This window comes from Crocuta crocuta, unplaced genomic scaffold (assembly GCF_008692635.1).
Source record: "Crocuta crocuta isolate KB4526 unplaced genomic scaffold, BGI_CrCroc_1.0 scaffold141, whole genome shotgun sequence".
NCBI lineage: Eukaryota > Metazoa > Chordata > Mammalia > Carnivora > Hyaenidae > Crocuta > Crocuta crocuta.
In genome coordinates this window covers 6,074,855-6,092,377 of record NW_027527951.1, presented here as the reverse complement: position 1 = coordinate 6,092,377, position 17,523 = coordinate 6,074,855, and the positions used below count along the sequence as shown (strand labels likewise).

At 39.3% G+C, this 17,523-nt stretch overlaps 1 protein-coding gene across 4 annotated transcripts in view; it reads right to left on the bottom strand.

Annotated features, from left to right (window-relative positions):
* SLCO5A1 (solute carrier organic anion transporter family member 5A1) overlaps positions 1 to 17,523 on the bottom strand; it is a 148,225-nt gene that overhangs the window by 70,735 nt on the left and 59,967 nt on the right. For all 4 annotated transcript variants that reach the window (XR_013332243.1, XR_013332244.1, XM_077752491.1 and 1 more), the window contains exon 3: positions 10,608 to 10,825. Coding sequence is in view for 2 of the 4 variants with exons in the window: in XM_077752491.1 (XP_077608617.1) it covers positions 10,608 to 10,825 (218 nt within the window). In the remaining 2 variants the exon portion in view is untranslated. The remainder of the gene's footprint in view (positions 1 to 10,607; positions 10,826 to 17,523) is intronic.

Genomic DNA, 17,523 nt, shown 5'->3' with positions numbered 1-17,523 from the left:
CAACCAAGCCGGCATGTGCACCTGGACCGTGTGTTGATTTACATGCCGGTCATAATGGGGTTCCACTACAATAAGTTTGCTGTAGTCCCGCCACCACTGACCTTCCTTGAGAAAATCTGAGATGTGTGGTGTGGCTGGGTTCCTGTGGAAGCTGATTAAGGGCAGGCTCCACAAGGGCAGAGACCATAGCTTCTTGTTCTCCAAAGCCGCACAGCTCACAGCATAAAATGAGGCAGCAGGTACTGATATCTGTGTAAGTTTTTCACCATCAGGCAAGCGTGCTCCAGCATGTGTGAATGTCTTGCGCTCAATCATAAAATAAACCTACAACCTGAAGTATCTGTTTAGAAAAATGTGGGTTTCTTTTTTTTTTTTTTAAAGAGTAAAGCTTTAAGTGAGCCTGGATTTCATAGGAACTGAAAGGTGGCAGTCATCTTTTAAAGTGGATAGAGAGAGGAACTCAATAGGAATACATTTAGTATTGTGAAATGGATCCCATTCTGGAGACAGGTCTGTGAGGCACTGCCTTGCTGAAAGACCCCTTCTCGGTGGCTTTTTACGCTGACACAGCAAGGTTTGTAGCATTTGACCTGATATTGCAAAATGAACTGATTGGGCCAGGCAAAGAGGCTGGACTCAAAGGCACTTCTGGAAGGCATCCTGCAGCCAACAGGCCTGGGACACCCCATGTGAACACAGGTTGGCCAAGCCCTTTGCTTCATGTCCCTTAGTGTTGGCACCTGAGACACAGAGAGCAAATCGGGCAGGGGGTATGAAGATTTGAGTGGGAACATAGTAAGGAAAAGGAACTGAGCCTCAACCTGCAGCTGAGTATGCAGAGTGGCTGTGGGTCCAGAAGCAAGAAACACATTTCCAGAGCTGCCAAGGGCCCTTGAGAGAGGCTTATGCTAGAACCCCAGTATCTTAGGGGGCGTGAACTTGCTTCTGTCCTTTACAAACTGAAAGCATGTATCATGCCTTTTTGTCTTAAACTACTGAAACAGACTTTCTTACATAATGATATATTTGAAAAAAAGTATGCCAACAGAGAGAATGACTAAGAAAATAAGAAGGCTTAGCTGCCATGAACTTGACCTCACCTGCAAGGCCCTTAAGACAGGGTTGCTGTCCACCCTTCCAGTTCTGAAATCCTGTGATTGCCCACCATAAGCTCCCTACACGGCCATGGTCTTTCTTGTCTTTACTGATTACTGTATTCCCCACCAGTCTGCTCAGCAAATGTCAAGTTCATCCATCTAGTCTGTAGGAGACAGCCTCTCCAGACAGACAAGTGCCCCTTCTCTATGCTCCCACAGCATGTGTTCATACTGCTACTCATCAAGTCTTCCATAGCTGTGTGTTTACCTATTGCAAGAGACTGTAAATGCTACGAGAGTAGAACTTTGGTACATCTGTATAGCTTCATCCCCTAGCATACATCTGGCATTTAGTAGGCACTCAAAAACATATTTGGAATGTATTTATTTATCAATATTCATTTATAAGATCATAGCAACAATTTGTACTAAAATGATACCCATATACTTGTAAGGAAATAAAGCCTATTCCAAAGATGCCAAATTTTCTGCTGAGGACTGAGCTAGTTATTAAGAAAGTATAAGTCATAAGATAAAGGCCAGTCCATATAATGGTAGACTTATCAAAACCACAGAAAAATGTGAAGGAGCAAATAGATAATCCTTTTCAAAGTATAGCTTTTTAGAGCTGAAGAAACCTAAAAGGATTTAGACCAAAGTATAAACTAAAGATTCCATTAAAGAAAATAATAAAATGCTGGGGTGCCTGGGTGGCTCAGTTAAGCTTCCTACTTTGGTTCAGGTCATGATCTCAAGGTCTGTGAGTTCAAGCCCTGTGTCGGGCTCTGTGCTGACAGCTCAGAGCCTGGAGCCTGCTTCCAATTCTGTGTCTCCTTCTCTCTCTGCCCCTCACCCTCTCACACTCTCTTTCTCTCAAAAATAAATAAATATTTAAAAAATATTTGAAAAAAAAGAAAACAACAAAATGTTAACAAGAGAAGAAGGAGGAAATATACAATATTTCATTCATCCAGCATATCTGGGAAAGGTGTTTGGTATGCTTGAATTTTTCAGATAACTGGGCAATTGCCTCTTAAAGCAACAAAGCTTTAAACTTTGTTGCTTTATGAATTAACTGGTATTACTAGAAAATCTGCAGCAGAATCTGACATTTTCCTCAAGGCTCAAAGTCACAATTGTGAATGATAATATCTATGTGCAAATTTGTTTTAATATATTTTAATCCTATTTATTTTCTGATCTTTTCTGGTTTCAGGAGCATTCCTTCCCTATGATGTGTCACTGTTTGATTTCATCTGCTGACATTCTACTTCCAAATCAGCTTTTCTCTGTTACATTCTTCTAAAGGACCTTTATTAGGTAGACATAGATTTCAATTTTGTCCTTTTGGCATCTTTTTTTTTTTTTTAAATTTAAACTGGGGGTAGGATGAGGGGATGATTTTATTATAATATAAAACAGACGAATACTATGAAGTTGTTGACTGAATTCTATTGCCTGGAAATTAACATTAATCCCTAATATGAATGATAAACATCAAATACCAAACAAACATACTGACTCTTGTTAATGCTTTTTTGTAATTTTTCTGACATAGATATTTTTGGGCATAGTATCTCTTCTTGTGAAAAAAAAAAAAGATTTATCTGAAGTTTACAGCCCATGTCTAAATTCAAGTAAAATAAAAATCTTTCAAAAACAATTTATTGAGCTAAAATCCACATAACATATAATTAACTATTTTAAAGTGAACCATTCAGTAATATTTGGTACATTCACAATGCTGTGCAACTATCATATCTATCTAGTTTCAAAATATACTTTTTTACTATAAAAATAAACATTTCTGTTCAGGAATGATATTGGAACTCACTTTTATTTTATCCTTTATATCTTTATGTACTTACTAAATTTTCTACTATGGATGCGTATTACTTTTATATTCAGAAAAAAACAAACAAAAATCTCTGCAATATTAAAAGGATGCAACAGGGGCACCTGGGTGGCTTAGTCGGTTAAGCGTCCGACTTTCCCTTAGGTCATGATCTCGCGGTTCGTGGGTTCGAGCCCCGCGTCGGGCTCTGTGCTGACTGCCAGCTCAGAGCCTGGAGCCTGCTTCAGTCTGTGACTCCCTCTCTCTCTGACCCTCCCCTGCTCACGCTGTCTCTCTCTCTCTCCTAGAAATAAATAAAACATTAAAAATTTTAAAAAAAAATAAAAAAATAAAAAATAAAAGGATGCAACAATACATCATCTTTCAAGACAAGTCTTCCTTGACTCAAGCAGCTAACTTAGGAGTTCCTTTCTCCTGCTCCTTCAACTTTCCTCAGAATGTACATACCTCCATTTAAAGACTTCTATTTTATTATGTCTATTTTCCTTTCTACCTCCGAGTTCTTCATTAGGTAGTAGTTGTTCAATAAAGATATTTGTGAAAGACAGAAAGCAAGAAAGCAAGAAAGAAAGGAAGAAAGAAAGAGGTGTGTGGGAGGGAGTTGTTCTCATATGTAACATGGCCAACATACAACCCCAGTGTCCTTATTTCCTATTCATCTTTGAAACTAATGACTCCACAATGTTCCCTAATCATAAGTCTCCATAAAAATATTGCAGTTTTCCCCTCCCCTCCATAACAATGTCCTTGCAAATGACATTCCCCGCTTGCCAAACACACACACACACACACACACACACACACACACACACACACACACCAACCAGTAGAAGGAACTAGGTGACTTTGCATACCACAGTTCCCTCTGTGAAGCTCCATGGCCACTTACCTACAGTCAGAGAACAGAAACAGCAGATATCAAGGCCTAAGATACATCATTAGTGGTTACCGGCCACAGTACTATTCTGCTTGTTTAAATCCAGTACCAATGAGTATTTTCATATATAACTAAGTAGATACTACTTCGATGAGTAACCCCATCATTAATTTGCATTGAATATAAGTGCTTTCTTTTTCAGGAATTCTTTGCCAGGCTTGTTACCATTCATCTCTTAAGCTCCAACTCTAAAGGTACAGCTTACCACAAGATAACATACGTACAACAAAATAAATGTAATAGAGAAATGAAACAAGGAACCAGAGATAGAGAAGACATAAATACAGGAGAACATCAAAACCAGGAAAAAAAAGTATTAAATATGTCTATAAAATAAATCTTTGTTGGGCTTCCAAATTTGACTCTTTTTTCCTGGCCACCAAAACAAAAAGTTGTGATCCTCGTTTGCAGAAACAATCGAATTGCTTTTCCTCATGATGTTTTAGAGTAGTGATTCTCACAGTGTGGGTCCTGGACTACCAGCATCAGGATCACCTGAGAAGCTGTTACAAATGCAAATTCCCAGACCATCCCCCATGCCTCCTGACTCAAACGTTTTGGGCCAAGGCCCAGCAGTCTGGGTTTTAAGACACCCTTGTGGTGCTTCCCAGGTAGCCTATGTTTGAGAACCACTGTTTTCACAAAATAGAGTTTTATATAAAGGGCAGCGGGCAATGCTCCTACAGCAAATATGGGGAATTCAAAACCAACGGCTTTCAAAACAAAACAAAACAGAAGACAAAAGCAAAGGCTTTCAATAAAGGCTGCATACATAAAACTAACCTGTAATTCAGCAAAGGAACAAAGGTAATATGCAAGAGGGCTAACAGAGCATAGACCAGGCGTGTGGCTTTGGTGCTCCCTCTTTGCTGAGTCAAGGAATGGCCGCAATATATTCCATACTAAACTAGTTTTAAAACACTTGGCAAAGGGCCACATGCAATAGTCTGGATTTTCTTGACCAGCTCAGATTTGGGATTTATTCCTTCTGCCCCTCTCAACTAGCTCTTCTCCCCATTATCTGAGGTTGAAATCCTGAAACCATCTTTGATCCTTTCTTTCCCATAATCCCCATATCAGTTGCCACATCCTATAGACACAACCTCTCCCTCCCTTCTCATCATTCAGTAATTTAGTCATCAAATAGTGACTACCTCCTAAGTGGTATAAATTCATCAAGGAACATGGTGGACAAAATACCCTTGCCTTTGTGGAGCTTACTTTCTCACTATGGAGACAATAAATAAGATAAATAAGTAAAATGTATAATATGTTAAATAGTGATGAGTACTATGGAGAAAATTAGAGGAGGGCAGGAGATAAGAAGATTTGGAGAGGAAGGTTGAGGTTTTTAAAAAGGATGGCCAAACAAGGCCTCATTGAGAAGGGACACTGGGTAATATCCTGCAGGAAGTGAGTTCTGGGGAAGAGCATTCCCACCACAGGAATGTCAAATGCAAAGATCCTGAAGTGAGAGTATGCCTGGCAGTTTGAGGACCAGCCCAATGTGGCTAATGTGGAATAAACAAATGGGGCTCAGGAAGGAGATGGGGTTAAACAGATAAGCAGGGACCAGATACTAACCCTGGCAGGTCATACAGGGAGAAGACTTTTCTGCAAGTGAGACAGGAGACCACAGAAGCTGGCAGGGGGGAGGCATCCTTCTGGCTGCAGAGTTGAAAGCAACCAAGAGGGGACAGGGATAGAATTAGGAGACTAGTTCGGCAGGCTACTCTCCTTTCCTTGTTTGCTACTTAAAACCATCATCGCTTCTCACAAAGACTCTGCCATAGCTTTCCACCTGGGTCCTCCTCCCATTCTACCCCTTTCCTTCCCTAATCTACCAAATGGAGTGCTGCCAGACATCTGCTCAATCCTCCCGACTGCCCTCTAGAGACAGACTCCATTAAAAGCTACTAGAACTCAAGCTCTCTATACACAATGTGGCCATGCCTTCCTTGCGCAACCTCATCTCCCAGGCGTCTCCACACTTGCTCAGCATTCTCAAACGCATCTGACCTTGCCTTTGGCCTCTCTGACCAGAACCATCCAACCTCCACCTACTGAAACTCTCCCAGCCTGCCGGAGTTCTCCGCCAAGCCCACCTCCTCCAGGAAACCATTCCTGACCCCTCAACCAGATATCTCCTTGCCTGACATTGAACCTTATAACCATTGTGTCAGTCCTCTTTTCTGGTCTTTCCATCTGTACTCGTCCTTCCTCCTTCCATGGACTACAGGCTCTCTGAGGGCAAACCATGGATCACTCATCTTCATCTCCACCACAGCATGGAGTACAGCACTTCTACAGAGTGACTAGTCATTGAACTAAGTGATGACAACACGATCCTTCAGTGATCAGAATTCCATAACCTCCAATAGCCTCTTTAAATCAGTTCATCATTTCAGAGTATTATTTTATTTAGTTAGGATTATAAACATATTGCAATCTACCACAGACAAAAGTCTAGAAAAGAAGAATCTGTTATAGTTTATGTTCATTAATAATGCTAAGCAGTTAAAAGATTAAAAGTGGACACAAAAATAAAAAACGTTTTCTTATGATTAACTGTAACCAAAAGTTTTCTATTTAGGAAGATACCCGGCTAAATCTGGAAGACATTAAAATGCTGGACCTCAAACCTCAGGAAAATTGATCCAGTTACATATTTTAAGTGTTTATTTTTATTGGTAAGATTTTGATGCAATCAATGCTAATCTCTTTATGGACAGGTGACGCAGACACATAAAAACTCTACTTTCTCCTTTGTGGTGTTTTAAAACAGCCATATTCCTGCATAATTTATAATAAGAATGTAGAAACACTGAGTCAGATTTCCCCAATGTCTATCATTAAAATGTGGAGGCAGAGAGTGATTTGTATGGCTCAAACCATTTTTTTAAGGAAGTATAAGTTATTAACTTGGGTATCTTGCCACCTCCTCTTTGAAGAAGCAAATACTGATATACAAATTTCAAATATTAAATAAAGGGGCACCTGGGTGGCTCAGTCAGATGAGCGTCCGACTCTTGATTTTGGCTCAGGTCATGATCACAGAGTTGTGGGATAGAGCTCTGCACTGAGCATGGAGCCTGCTTAAGAGTCTCTCTCTCTCCTTCTCTCTCTCCCTCTGCCCCTCTCCCCTGCTTGTGCTCTCTCTCTCTCTCAAATAAAATTTTAAAACATTGGTGACACCTGGGTGGCTCAGTTGGTTAAGTTTCCAACTCTTGGTTTCAGCTCAACTCATGGTTTGTGAGTTCAAGCCCATATAGGGCTCCAAGCTGACACTGTTGATCCTGCTTGGAATTCTCCCTCTCCCTCTTTCTCTGCCCCTCCCCTGCTTGCTCTCTCTGTCTCTCTCTCTCAAAATAAATAAATAAATAAACTTAAAAAAACAAATATGAAATAAAGACCTGAAGGAGCCCTCCTGCAGAAAGCAGGACAAGGGAAAAAAGAATCTGAGAATCAAACTCAGACTTAACTCAGAAATCTTAGCAACCATTCTTTAATTCAAGGCCTCTGTGAGAGATCTTCCTTGTGTAATGCAAATTGTGTCCATAGTGGAATGACTCCCAAAGATTTAATTTGTTCTTTTGAAAAGCAGATTAAATATTAGACTGTCATTTCCTATAGATGATAGGTATTATATATTCTGAAGAAATCACTAAGTATAAGATAAATATGAATTAATTTTGAATATTCTATTGAATGTTATTCCTACATCATCAAGATCATTTGAACCATTTTTAGCAAAACGTTTGCACTTTATACTCGCATTAAAACAGAATTTCTTTCTAAAAGGGCAAAGTGCTTCCTGAAGTTCCAGTCCAGATACAATTAGAGAACCCAGCACAAGTGAAAGTAAAAATGAACCAGCTCTGTACCCCAACCAGGAGGTTTAGCTGCAGAAGTGAGATCAATCATCACAATGAAACCATAGGATGAAAAAGCTGAGAATATATCAGAAACACTGACAGGAAAATCAGAAAGGAAACAGATTTTATAAACCAACTACCCATTACTGCTAAAAGGCTCCTCTTACTCCTTCCTTTAAAAGAAAATATCCTCATTTATCATATTGAGCATATAAAAGGCTGAGAGGAAGAATTCCTAGCAGTACAAGATGATACACAATAAAACAGTATATAGATTCTGTTTTGAAAATAATCTTAGAATTCCACAACCACTTTTTCCACTTTTGGACCCAAATGCCTAAGTGTACTTTCCCCCAGAAGTAGACCCCAAGTCAAAGATTCAATTCCAAGCAGTTTATTGGGAAGGTTTAGAAAATGCTGTTCGGGAGTGCTCAGGAAGCAAGAGCCGCCCACAAGGGAAGTAGAAATATACCTCAGAACTGTCTCACCAGCAAGTGGGGAAGCTGGGGTGTTCATCAGCCAGTGGTTAAGACTGCTGTGGGGGCAGGCGGGGGTGTGTGTGTATGGCTGGGTGGCTCAGTCAGTTAAGCATCCAATGTGGGCTTAGGTTCCATGATCTCATGGTTCCTGAGTTCAAGCCCCACATCGTGCTTTCTGCAGTCAGTGCAGAGCCCACTTCAGATCCTCTGTCCCCCTCTCTCTACCTGCCTGCCCTCTCAAAAATAAATAAACATGGTTTGGGGGGTGGGGAAGACTGCTGTGTGGGGGTGTGGGAGAGTGTTAATTCCCTGGCACTTGATGCCAGACTCAAGCAGGAGCCAAGAAGTTTCCCAGCCCACAAAGAAAACCTTCAGGCAAGGAAGACCTGCAGATCTTCATGAAGGTACCAGCAGTCAGCAGGCCTCCTCCACAAAGACGTTAAGGTCCCAGAGGTATACAGGATATGACCATCATTGTCTACACTGCATCCTCCAGAGGAACACCATCCCCCTCTACAGTCTTATCTGTTGTTGGTGTTTGATACCAGTCTTCTCTTCCTTTTCTCTACTATCCAACAGAGCATATATTTCACATTCAACTCATCTACCGCTAAGCTGTAAAATATACAATCTTAGCTTACCTATGTCTTTATTTCTCCCCTTGACTCTACTTTTTATTCTTTATAAATTAATACTCTAAGTTGGGGCACCTGGGTAGCTCAGTCAGTTAAGTGTTCAACTCTTGATTTCAGCTCATGTCATGACCTCACAGTTTTGTGGGATCGAGCCCCATGTAGGGCTCTGCGCTTGCAGCATGGAGCCTGCTTGGGATTCTGTCCATCCTTCTCTCTCTCTGCCCTTCCCCTGCTCAAATGCTCTCTCTCTCTCTCTCTCAAAATAAATAAACATGTTTTTAAAAGACTCTTAAGTCTATTCCTGTGTTGTAAATTCTTTAATATCAGCCTTGCTCTCAATCAGTTTATAAAAAAAATTACTCCTTTGGTATTAGCCATCAGTATCCATAAAACTTCCATGAAAAATGATGGGTTGGCCCACATGATAAGCACTCAGGCCACACTAGCATCCAAAGAATCCTTGATGGTATTAAAGCAGAGTAATTTTTGCAGTTCCAAAAGTACACAGGTTCACAAAATAATTGGTGGGCAAAGGGGAGTAGAGGAGTCAGATCTGAAACTTGGAAGGAGCATTTTCAAAGAAATATGACTTCACTTGTTTCACAAAAATATAGTCTTTAAAAGAAAAGTCCAGTCTAACTATTATTTTTCTTTGACTGCATGGACAGTTCCATAATATATTAGTAACTTCCTTCTAGGCCTGGAAGGTTCCTTTTGGCTTTAGTGTACATATAGTCAAAGTGAGATGATAATGCGCCTAGGTAAATTTGACCTAAAACAATCTTGGCTGATGTAAGTAAGCACTTAGTAAATACTATGTTATATTTATAATTTAATTTATAATATTATATTCATAATTTTTAAAAAAATCAATTCAGGGAATAATAGGCTGAAATTAATGGGAATATGGTATTATAGTTTTCTTGGCTTAGAGGGACTTACTGTCACTCAACAGATATATTGAAACCTGAACAAATATTGCCTGGTTAAAATTAATTTAAGTTGTTTAGAGATTGCCTAATCTAGTCTTTAATTTTAAGACAAATAAGAATGAAAAAGTAGACCAGTACACATCTCTGAAACTTTCTGGATATTTTTACACAGATGTTTAGAGGCCCATTCTATGGCCACATACAAGCATCTGACAGGGCCACTGCTGAGTGAGATTGCTGTCTAGTATTAGGTTTTATAATTAGGTAAGGATCAGGCCACACCACCAAACCCATTGTTCCTCTGGGGAAAAAAAATCATCCTACAATGCAGTATTTTAAAAATCAGACATCTCTAATTACGGTAAATGACATATATAAATATCTGGATCTTAAGGGCTTATATCAGTGCTTCTCAAACGATCTGTGATGAAGAGCCATTGTTAATGTCTCCAGTCTATCATACACTGATACTCTTGAAAATATATTAAAGAATGAACTATAAGAAAATAAAATTTCTAACACACAAAATGCAAGCTAAGTTCATTATTATTTTTAGATTCAACAGTCATAAAGCTGAATCTACTGTCAAATATCTTTAAAGTTTCTCAACACTTACTCAAACTTTCAGTACATATCACAGGCCAGTTGCAGTTGGTGGGTAGAACTGGCCTGGGACCATGCTTTGAGGAGCACTGATCTAAAATACCATGCAGGCAAAAAATTATAAATAAATAAATAAATAAATAAATAAATAAATAAAATACTGTGCACATATTTTCTCAAAAGATATACTTTACCTCTGACATTTTTTCCAAATCCCATAGAAGAAACTTTTTTGTCCACTTGTTCACTATTGTTTGATTTCTCCTTCATAACATCGTCATCACTAACCACATCAGCAGAAAATTTTTTCTTTTTCTTTTTCTTGTGTCGAGGAGGAAGCTTTTTTGGAAAAGTAAACATTGGGAATATCACAAGAAACATTGCAATGGCACAAAGGAGGAATCCACTCCACCTAAAAAATTGGGAAATGTGAATAGTATTTATGGCCTTTGTATTATGAGTGAGAACAAATTAGCAAAGTAGAAGTTCATGGCAATAAAATTTTCCAGGGAAAATTTCTTTACCTTCAACAACTATAAAACAGTAGGAAGCTAGATAAGCTAAGAAAGCATAGGAATATAGTCTTTAAAAGAAAGACTTTCTATGTTATAAATGAGAAATCTACCCAATAATTCTACTACTATTGTAATGAACATTATAATTAGCAACCTGACTAGAATTTTATTCCAATATTTGTTAGTTCTGCTATAATGTGCATTTTACAATAACTCAAGAAATAAAAAATAAATTAATAGTTCATAAATAATAAGAAAATAATACAGACTCTTTAAGCATGTTTTATGGACCAGAATAGACACATTTTTCTTAGTAGAAAACCATTCATATCTCATGTGAAATGTATTTTAAATTACTAATGACATTCAAATCATTTTCTGCAAGCATTTGAGAATATATCGACCCTCTTAGTTGGCCCTTACAATACTTAACTATGAGGCCACTGAAGACATTTATGTTTGATCATTGCCTTCAAGAACTTACCCAGTTGTAAGGGAGCCAAAAATATAAGAAACAGTCTCCAAGGAATTCAAGAATGTATGCAATTAGGTATTAAACCGTGTGATATAGGTTATGAATGCTATAAACATTCAAACAAAGGAAATGTGTGTCAGAAACAGACACAGGAGAAGCAGACTTAGGAGAAGCAGATCTTGAGCGATGTAAAATTGAGAGACTGCCATTGAACTCATCTGAGGTGGCCGTGCTGCAGAGAATAGGAATCAAATAGAGAGAGTAGAACTCAAATTCTAGTTAAGACCTTGGGCTTCTTGCCTGCATAATTCCTCCAGGACAACCTCTCAGTCCTCTTTCAACCCTTTCTTAGCAAAGCAAGTCAAGGCTTCTGATCTTATCTAACAGAGTTACCACTTTCTTACTAAGACTCCTCGACTCTAATCTCTATCCTTAAAGCTTTCAGGTTCTTAATGCTCAGACTCTAACTTCTATATCAGCACAGTCCCATAGTGCAACATGGATGCAAGCAGCATTCTAAGCATCAATGTTGAAATCCACATTAATCATCATCCACTAAGACTATTAGTCATCCATTAAGAATGTAGATCAGGGATGGGGAGCCTGGGTGGCTTAGTCGGTTGAGCGTCCGACTTTCGCTTAGGTCATGATCTCGCAGTTCGTGGGTTCGAGCCCCGCGTCGGGCTCTGTGCTGACTGCCAGCTCAGAGCCTGGAGCCTGTTTCAGTCTGTGACTCCCTCTCTCTCGACCCTCCCCTGCTCACGCTGTCTCTCTCTCTCTCTCCCAGAAATAAATAAAAAACATTAAAAAAAAAAAAAGAATGTAGATCAGGGCACCTGAGTGGCTCAGTCGGTTAAGCATCTGACTCTTGATTTTGGCTCAGGGCATGATCTCATGGTTTGTGAGATCAAGCCGCATGCTGAGCTCTGTGCTGACAGTGCAGAACCTGCTTGGGATTCTCTCCCTCTGTCTCTCTCTGCCCCTCCCCTGCTTGTNGTTTCGATTAAAGTATTCTTACCAGCTGGTTAAAAAGGTCACACTTAACTGATAGAATAACTCAATAAACCAGTCATTAATATTCCAGCCTGATACTTTCAAAGATACTTAAAGTTACATCAAATAAAGATTTTTAAACAATCAGAAATAAAAGCTTTATTTAGAAGATTGCTCAGGGCAGACTTCTAGCAATTTCAATTATTCAGTGTACAACTAAGAACCCAGTGCCTGACACAGTTTAGGTATTGAAAATCCTGCATAAATAACATGGACTGAGATAGGTTAAAAAACAATGAAGTCATCTGTCTACAGAGAACATGGCTATGATCATATCTGGCCTCTGTAGTAAGTTGTTGTTTATGGGGCCTTTGCTGATCCATCCCTCCTTACCTACCACCTTTGAATCTCTTTCCACGCATCCTACATTCAAGTCCCTTGAACTCCCTCAGTTCCCTAGACCAGAACAGGACAAATAGTACAATATAAGGGACAGTTCTAGAGCTGTGGCTTCAGACAAACATGGGGTTTTGTCTTGTCTTTACCACTTACTAGCTCTAAGATCCTGGTGAAATTATTTCACTTTTCCAAACTAGCTTTCTCATCTGAAAGAAGAATAATACTGGGGCACCTGGGTGGCTCAGTCGGTTAAGTGTCCAACTTCAGCTCAGGTCATGATCTCACGGTTCATGGATTTGAGCCCTAAATTGGGTTCTGTGCTGACAGCTCAGAGCCTGGAGCCTGCTTCAGATTCTGTGTCTCCCTCTCTCTCTGATCCTCCCCTGCTCATACTGTCTCTCTCTCTCTCTCTCCCAGAAATAAATAAAACATTTAAAACATTTTTTAAATGAAAGAAGAATAATACTAACTGCTTTTTGATGTCATCAGAACTAAGAATATAATGTATACGGTGGACCTAAAAAAATGCCTGCCTCCAAATCAGCAATCAATTCAAAGCAGCTAGTTTTGTTTTTGTTATGTAGATCTGTACTCAGCAACACCGCCCGCCTCCACCCAGAGACATCGAATTAAAATTCTATGCAAACATGTAAGATACACTTACAGTTGGGGCACCTGGGTGGCTATGCCAGTTAAGCATCCAACTCTGGATTTCCACTCAGGTCATGATCTCATGGTTTGTGAGATTGAGCCCTGCATTAGCTCTGCACTGACAGCACAGAGACTGCTTAGGATTCTCTCTTCTTTTTCTCTCTGCCCCTCTTCTGCCCGTGCTCTCTCTCTCAAAATAAATAAATAAACTTAAAAACATATACTTGTAGAGGTCCAGACTAAGAGTAAATAACAGAAGGAAGGGAAGAATTATAGCAAATAAACAAAAATAATATAAAAATAGTATTAAAAGTTTTAGGTCTTTTCAAAACAGACCAAACTGACCCATATTCTCAATGGTCTTTAGGAGCATTGAGAAAATGCATGATCTAATGATGGAGCCAAAGGAGCCCCCAAGAAAAGCTGAGGAAAACAGAAAGTGTGTGGTATCTGTCAGGAAAGACCATGATTAAGAACTAAAATTGAAAAACCAGATCCCTAAGTCTCCTTCATGTAGCATTACTCAGAGACTATTCACAAAGTGGAGCCAGTTGAGTATATTGACTAAGAGCTTCACCTTGGACCAGTTTTTTTTTCTAAGTTTATTTATTTATTTTGAGCGAGGGAGGGGGAGAGAGAGAGAGAGAGAGAGAGAATGAGTAGGGGAGGGACAGGGAGAGAGGGAGAGAGAGAGAAAATCTCAAGCGGGCTCCACACTGTCAGTGCAAAACCTGACATGGGGCTCAATCTCACAAACCATGAGATCATGACCTGAGCTAAAATCCCAAATCAGACGCTTAACCAACTTAGCCACCCAGGCACCCCAAGACTCAGTTTCCTATCCCAGCTCTCACTGCCTCCAAAGCTTTGGGCAAGTTATTCAAGTCACTCACTGTGTGTCAATTTCCTCATCTGTAAAGTGGGCATAATATTAGCGATTACATATGGTTGTTGGGTATGTAGGTCTAAATATGATGCTTAAACAAAAATGTCTGTGAAACTCTTACACACAGTCAGCACCCAATAAACATTAGCATTATTCATTGCTTCCTTCACTCTCTCAGCATATAGTTATTGAAAAATCTACTATTACTACTAGGCATTAGATTAAATAACATATCAAAGACCTCGTCTTTGGTCAAGGTAAAAGTCTGTTATAAACTAGGCTACTCAATAAATAAAATTCAATTTTTAAAGAGATCTTTATTATACAGTTCTATATTGACAACTTTTATCATGTATACAACTAATACTGAACCATTGAAATAAATAGGGGCTCTTGGGTGGCTCACCCAGCTAAGCATCCGACTTCAGCTCGGGTCATGATCTCGTAGATGGTGAGTTCGGGCCCTCTGTCAGGCTCTGTGCTGACAGCTCAGAGCTGGAGTCTGCTTCAGATTCTGTGTCTCCCTCTCTCTCTCTTTCCCTCCCCCACTCATGCTCTGTCTCTCTCAAAAATAAATAAGAATATTTTTTAAAACTTTTTAATAAAATAAATTAAAGTTCCTGAACATTTATTAAATTCAAAGAACTGAATAATAGCTAACACATCATGTAGCAAGAACTATTCTTTTTTTTCTCTTTTTTAAAATTTTTTTATTTTTTTAATGTTTATTTAATTTTGAGAGTGAGAACAGAGGAGAGGCAGAGAGACAGGGAGACACGGAATGTGAAGCAGCTCCAGGCTCCTCACTGACAGCACAGAGCTGGACCATGGGGCCTGACCCCCCAGAACACAAGATCATGGCCTGAGTCAAAGTCAGATGCTTAACCAACTGAGCCACCCAGGCACCCATAGCAAGAACTATTTGAAGTTCCACATATATAGACCCATTTATTCCTCATAAAACCCTATGAAGTAGCTACTGCAATTACTTCTCTTTTATGGATTAAAATCAACAACTGAGGGGCACCTGGGTGGCTCAGTTCACTGAGCATCCAACCTCAGTTCAGGTCATGATGTTGCGGTTCATGAGTTCAAGCCCTGCTGTGAGCACAGAGCCTGCTTCCAATGCTCTGCCCCTTCTCTCTCTCTCTCTGCTCCTCCCCTGCTTGTGCTCTTTCTCTCAAAACTAAATAAAACATGAAAAAAAATTTTAAATAAATAAAAATTAAAAAATAAACCAATGACTGAGGCACAGAGAAGTTAGGTAACTTCTTCCAATGTCACACAGCTATTAGGTGGCAGACCAAGATTTAAACCCAGGAGAATATGACTTCAGGGTCTACGCTCTTAATCACTCTACTTTGCTACCAATAGGAGTGATGTCTACTAGAAAACTTTAAAAAGACAGAATATGGGGCACTTGGGTGGCTCAGTCAATTAAGTGTCTGACTTTGGCTCAGTTCATGATCTCACTGTTCATGAGTTCGAATCCCATGTCAGGCTCTGTGCTGACAGCTCAGAGGCTAGAGACTGCTCCAAATTCTGTGTCTCCTTATCTCTATCTGCCCCCCACCCACTCATGCTTTGTCTGTCTGTCTCGCTCTCTTTCTCTCAAAAATAAATAAACATTAAAAAATAAAATGAATTAAATAAGATAAAATTAAAAAATTAAAAGTCAGCATCAAGTACTTGTAAGCCTTTGAAGTCCATGTCTCTTTCCTCCTCCCTGCCTGCAATTTGGTCCTCCTCATCTTTCTCCCTCCCTCTACATACATGTTCCCTTTACCGGCATGCTCTTTTCACAGACGTCTATATAGAACACAAAATATACATTGAATGTTCATAAACATATTTTAATAATCCACTTTTCTGAGAATAAAAAAAATCCTTACTCTGATTTATTTCAGAACTGCAAAGAAAACAGTAGTTGAGACCAAAAATTTCACTACTGGTTAAGAACTTAAAACTCCTGTGTTATTCCCCTAATGCTGACAAGGGAACTTCCTTTTTTATGATTTAAAAATTCTACGAGCCCAAGCTCATCAGATCTTAGCACATCCATCTTCAAAGAGCATTACTTATGAAGAGAGAAGTGTTATGTAACTTAACTGATATTTCTTAATTGCTTTGAAAATAGACAGTGTTAAGCATTATTCCCACGTACTTCAGAGTTATGAGATTATCTTATAATAAAATGCATAGATAACACAAAAGCACTAAGAAACTCTTCTGAAAGTAGTTGATGGTAATTTCTAATACTGAACTATTCTCTTTATTATAAAATGAACATTTCTTATCAGTGTATACCTATTGCTAATCCATGTTAAATGAATTCAGGAAGCCGATAATTTTTGGTTAGTGCTTGCTATCATGAAGAAATAATGTGTGTGTAAATTGAGGACTATGAAGAACTTGAACACAGTCCGGGCTCTGTGGATAAATAACCTAACATCCAAAGTTGGAGTTCTCATTTTAAGTCCTCAAAATTACTTATTTAGCAAGACAATTAAGGGCTAGCAAGTGAGAGAACAGCTAAATCCCTAACACTCTGGAAAAACAATTACTNACCAGAAGTGCAGATATAATAAGGAAGTTGGGGGGAAATATTTTTTAAAAGGCACAGCAAAGATAATGAAAGCTAGGACACAGCAAAGATAATGAAAGCTAGGACACAGCAAAGATAATGGAAGCTAGAACACAGCAAAGCCCCAACACAGACACCTTCTCCTCCTCCACTCTGCTATTTATAGCAAAAAATGCTTCAACCCTAAAGAAGGTGGATTAAGCCAATGTTCTCAAGCCCTCGGCATTACTTTCCCATTGCTGCTATAACTACCCCACACTTAGTGCCTTAAAACAACATAAATGTGGTATCTTATAGTTCTGGAGATCAGAAGTCTGAAGTGGCTTGACAAGGCTGCATTCCTTCCAGAGGCTCTAGGGGAAAATCTCTATTTCCTTCGGTTTCCTAAGCTTCTAGAGTCCGAGTGTGTTCCTTGGCTCATAGAACCTTCCTCCATCTCCAAAGAAAATGGCTCCAACCTCTGCGTCATTCACCGTATCTTCTCTCACTCTGGCCCTGCCTCCCTCTTTCCCTTATAGGGACCCCTATGATTATATGGGACCCATTCCTGTCATCAGGATAACCTCCCTACCTCAAGATCCCTTACTTAATCACATCTGCAAAGTGT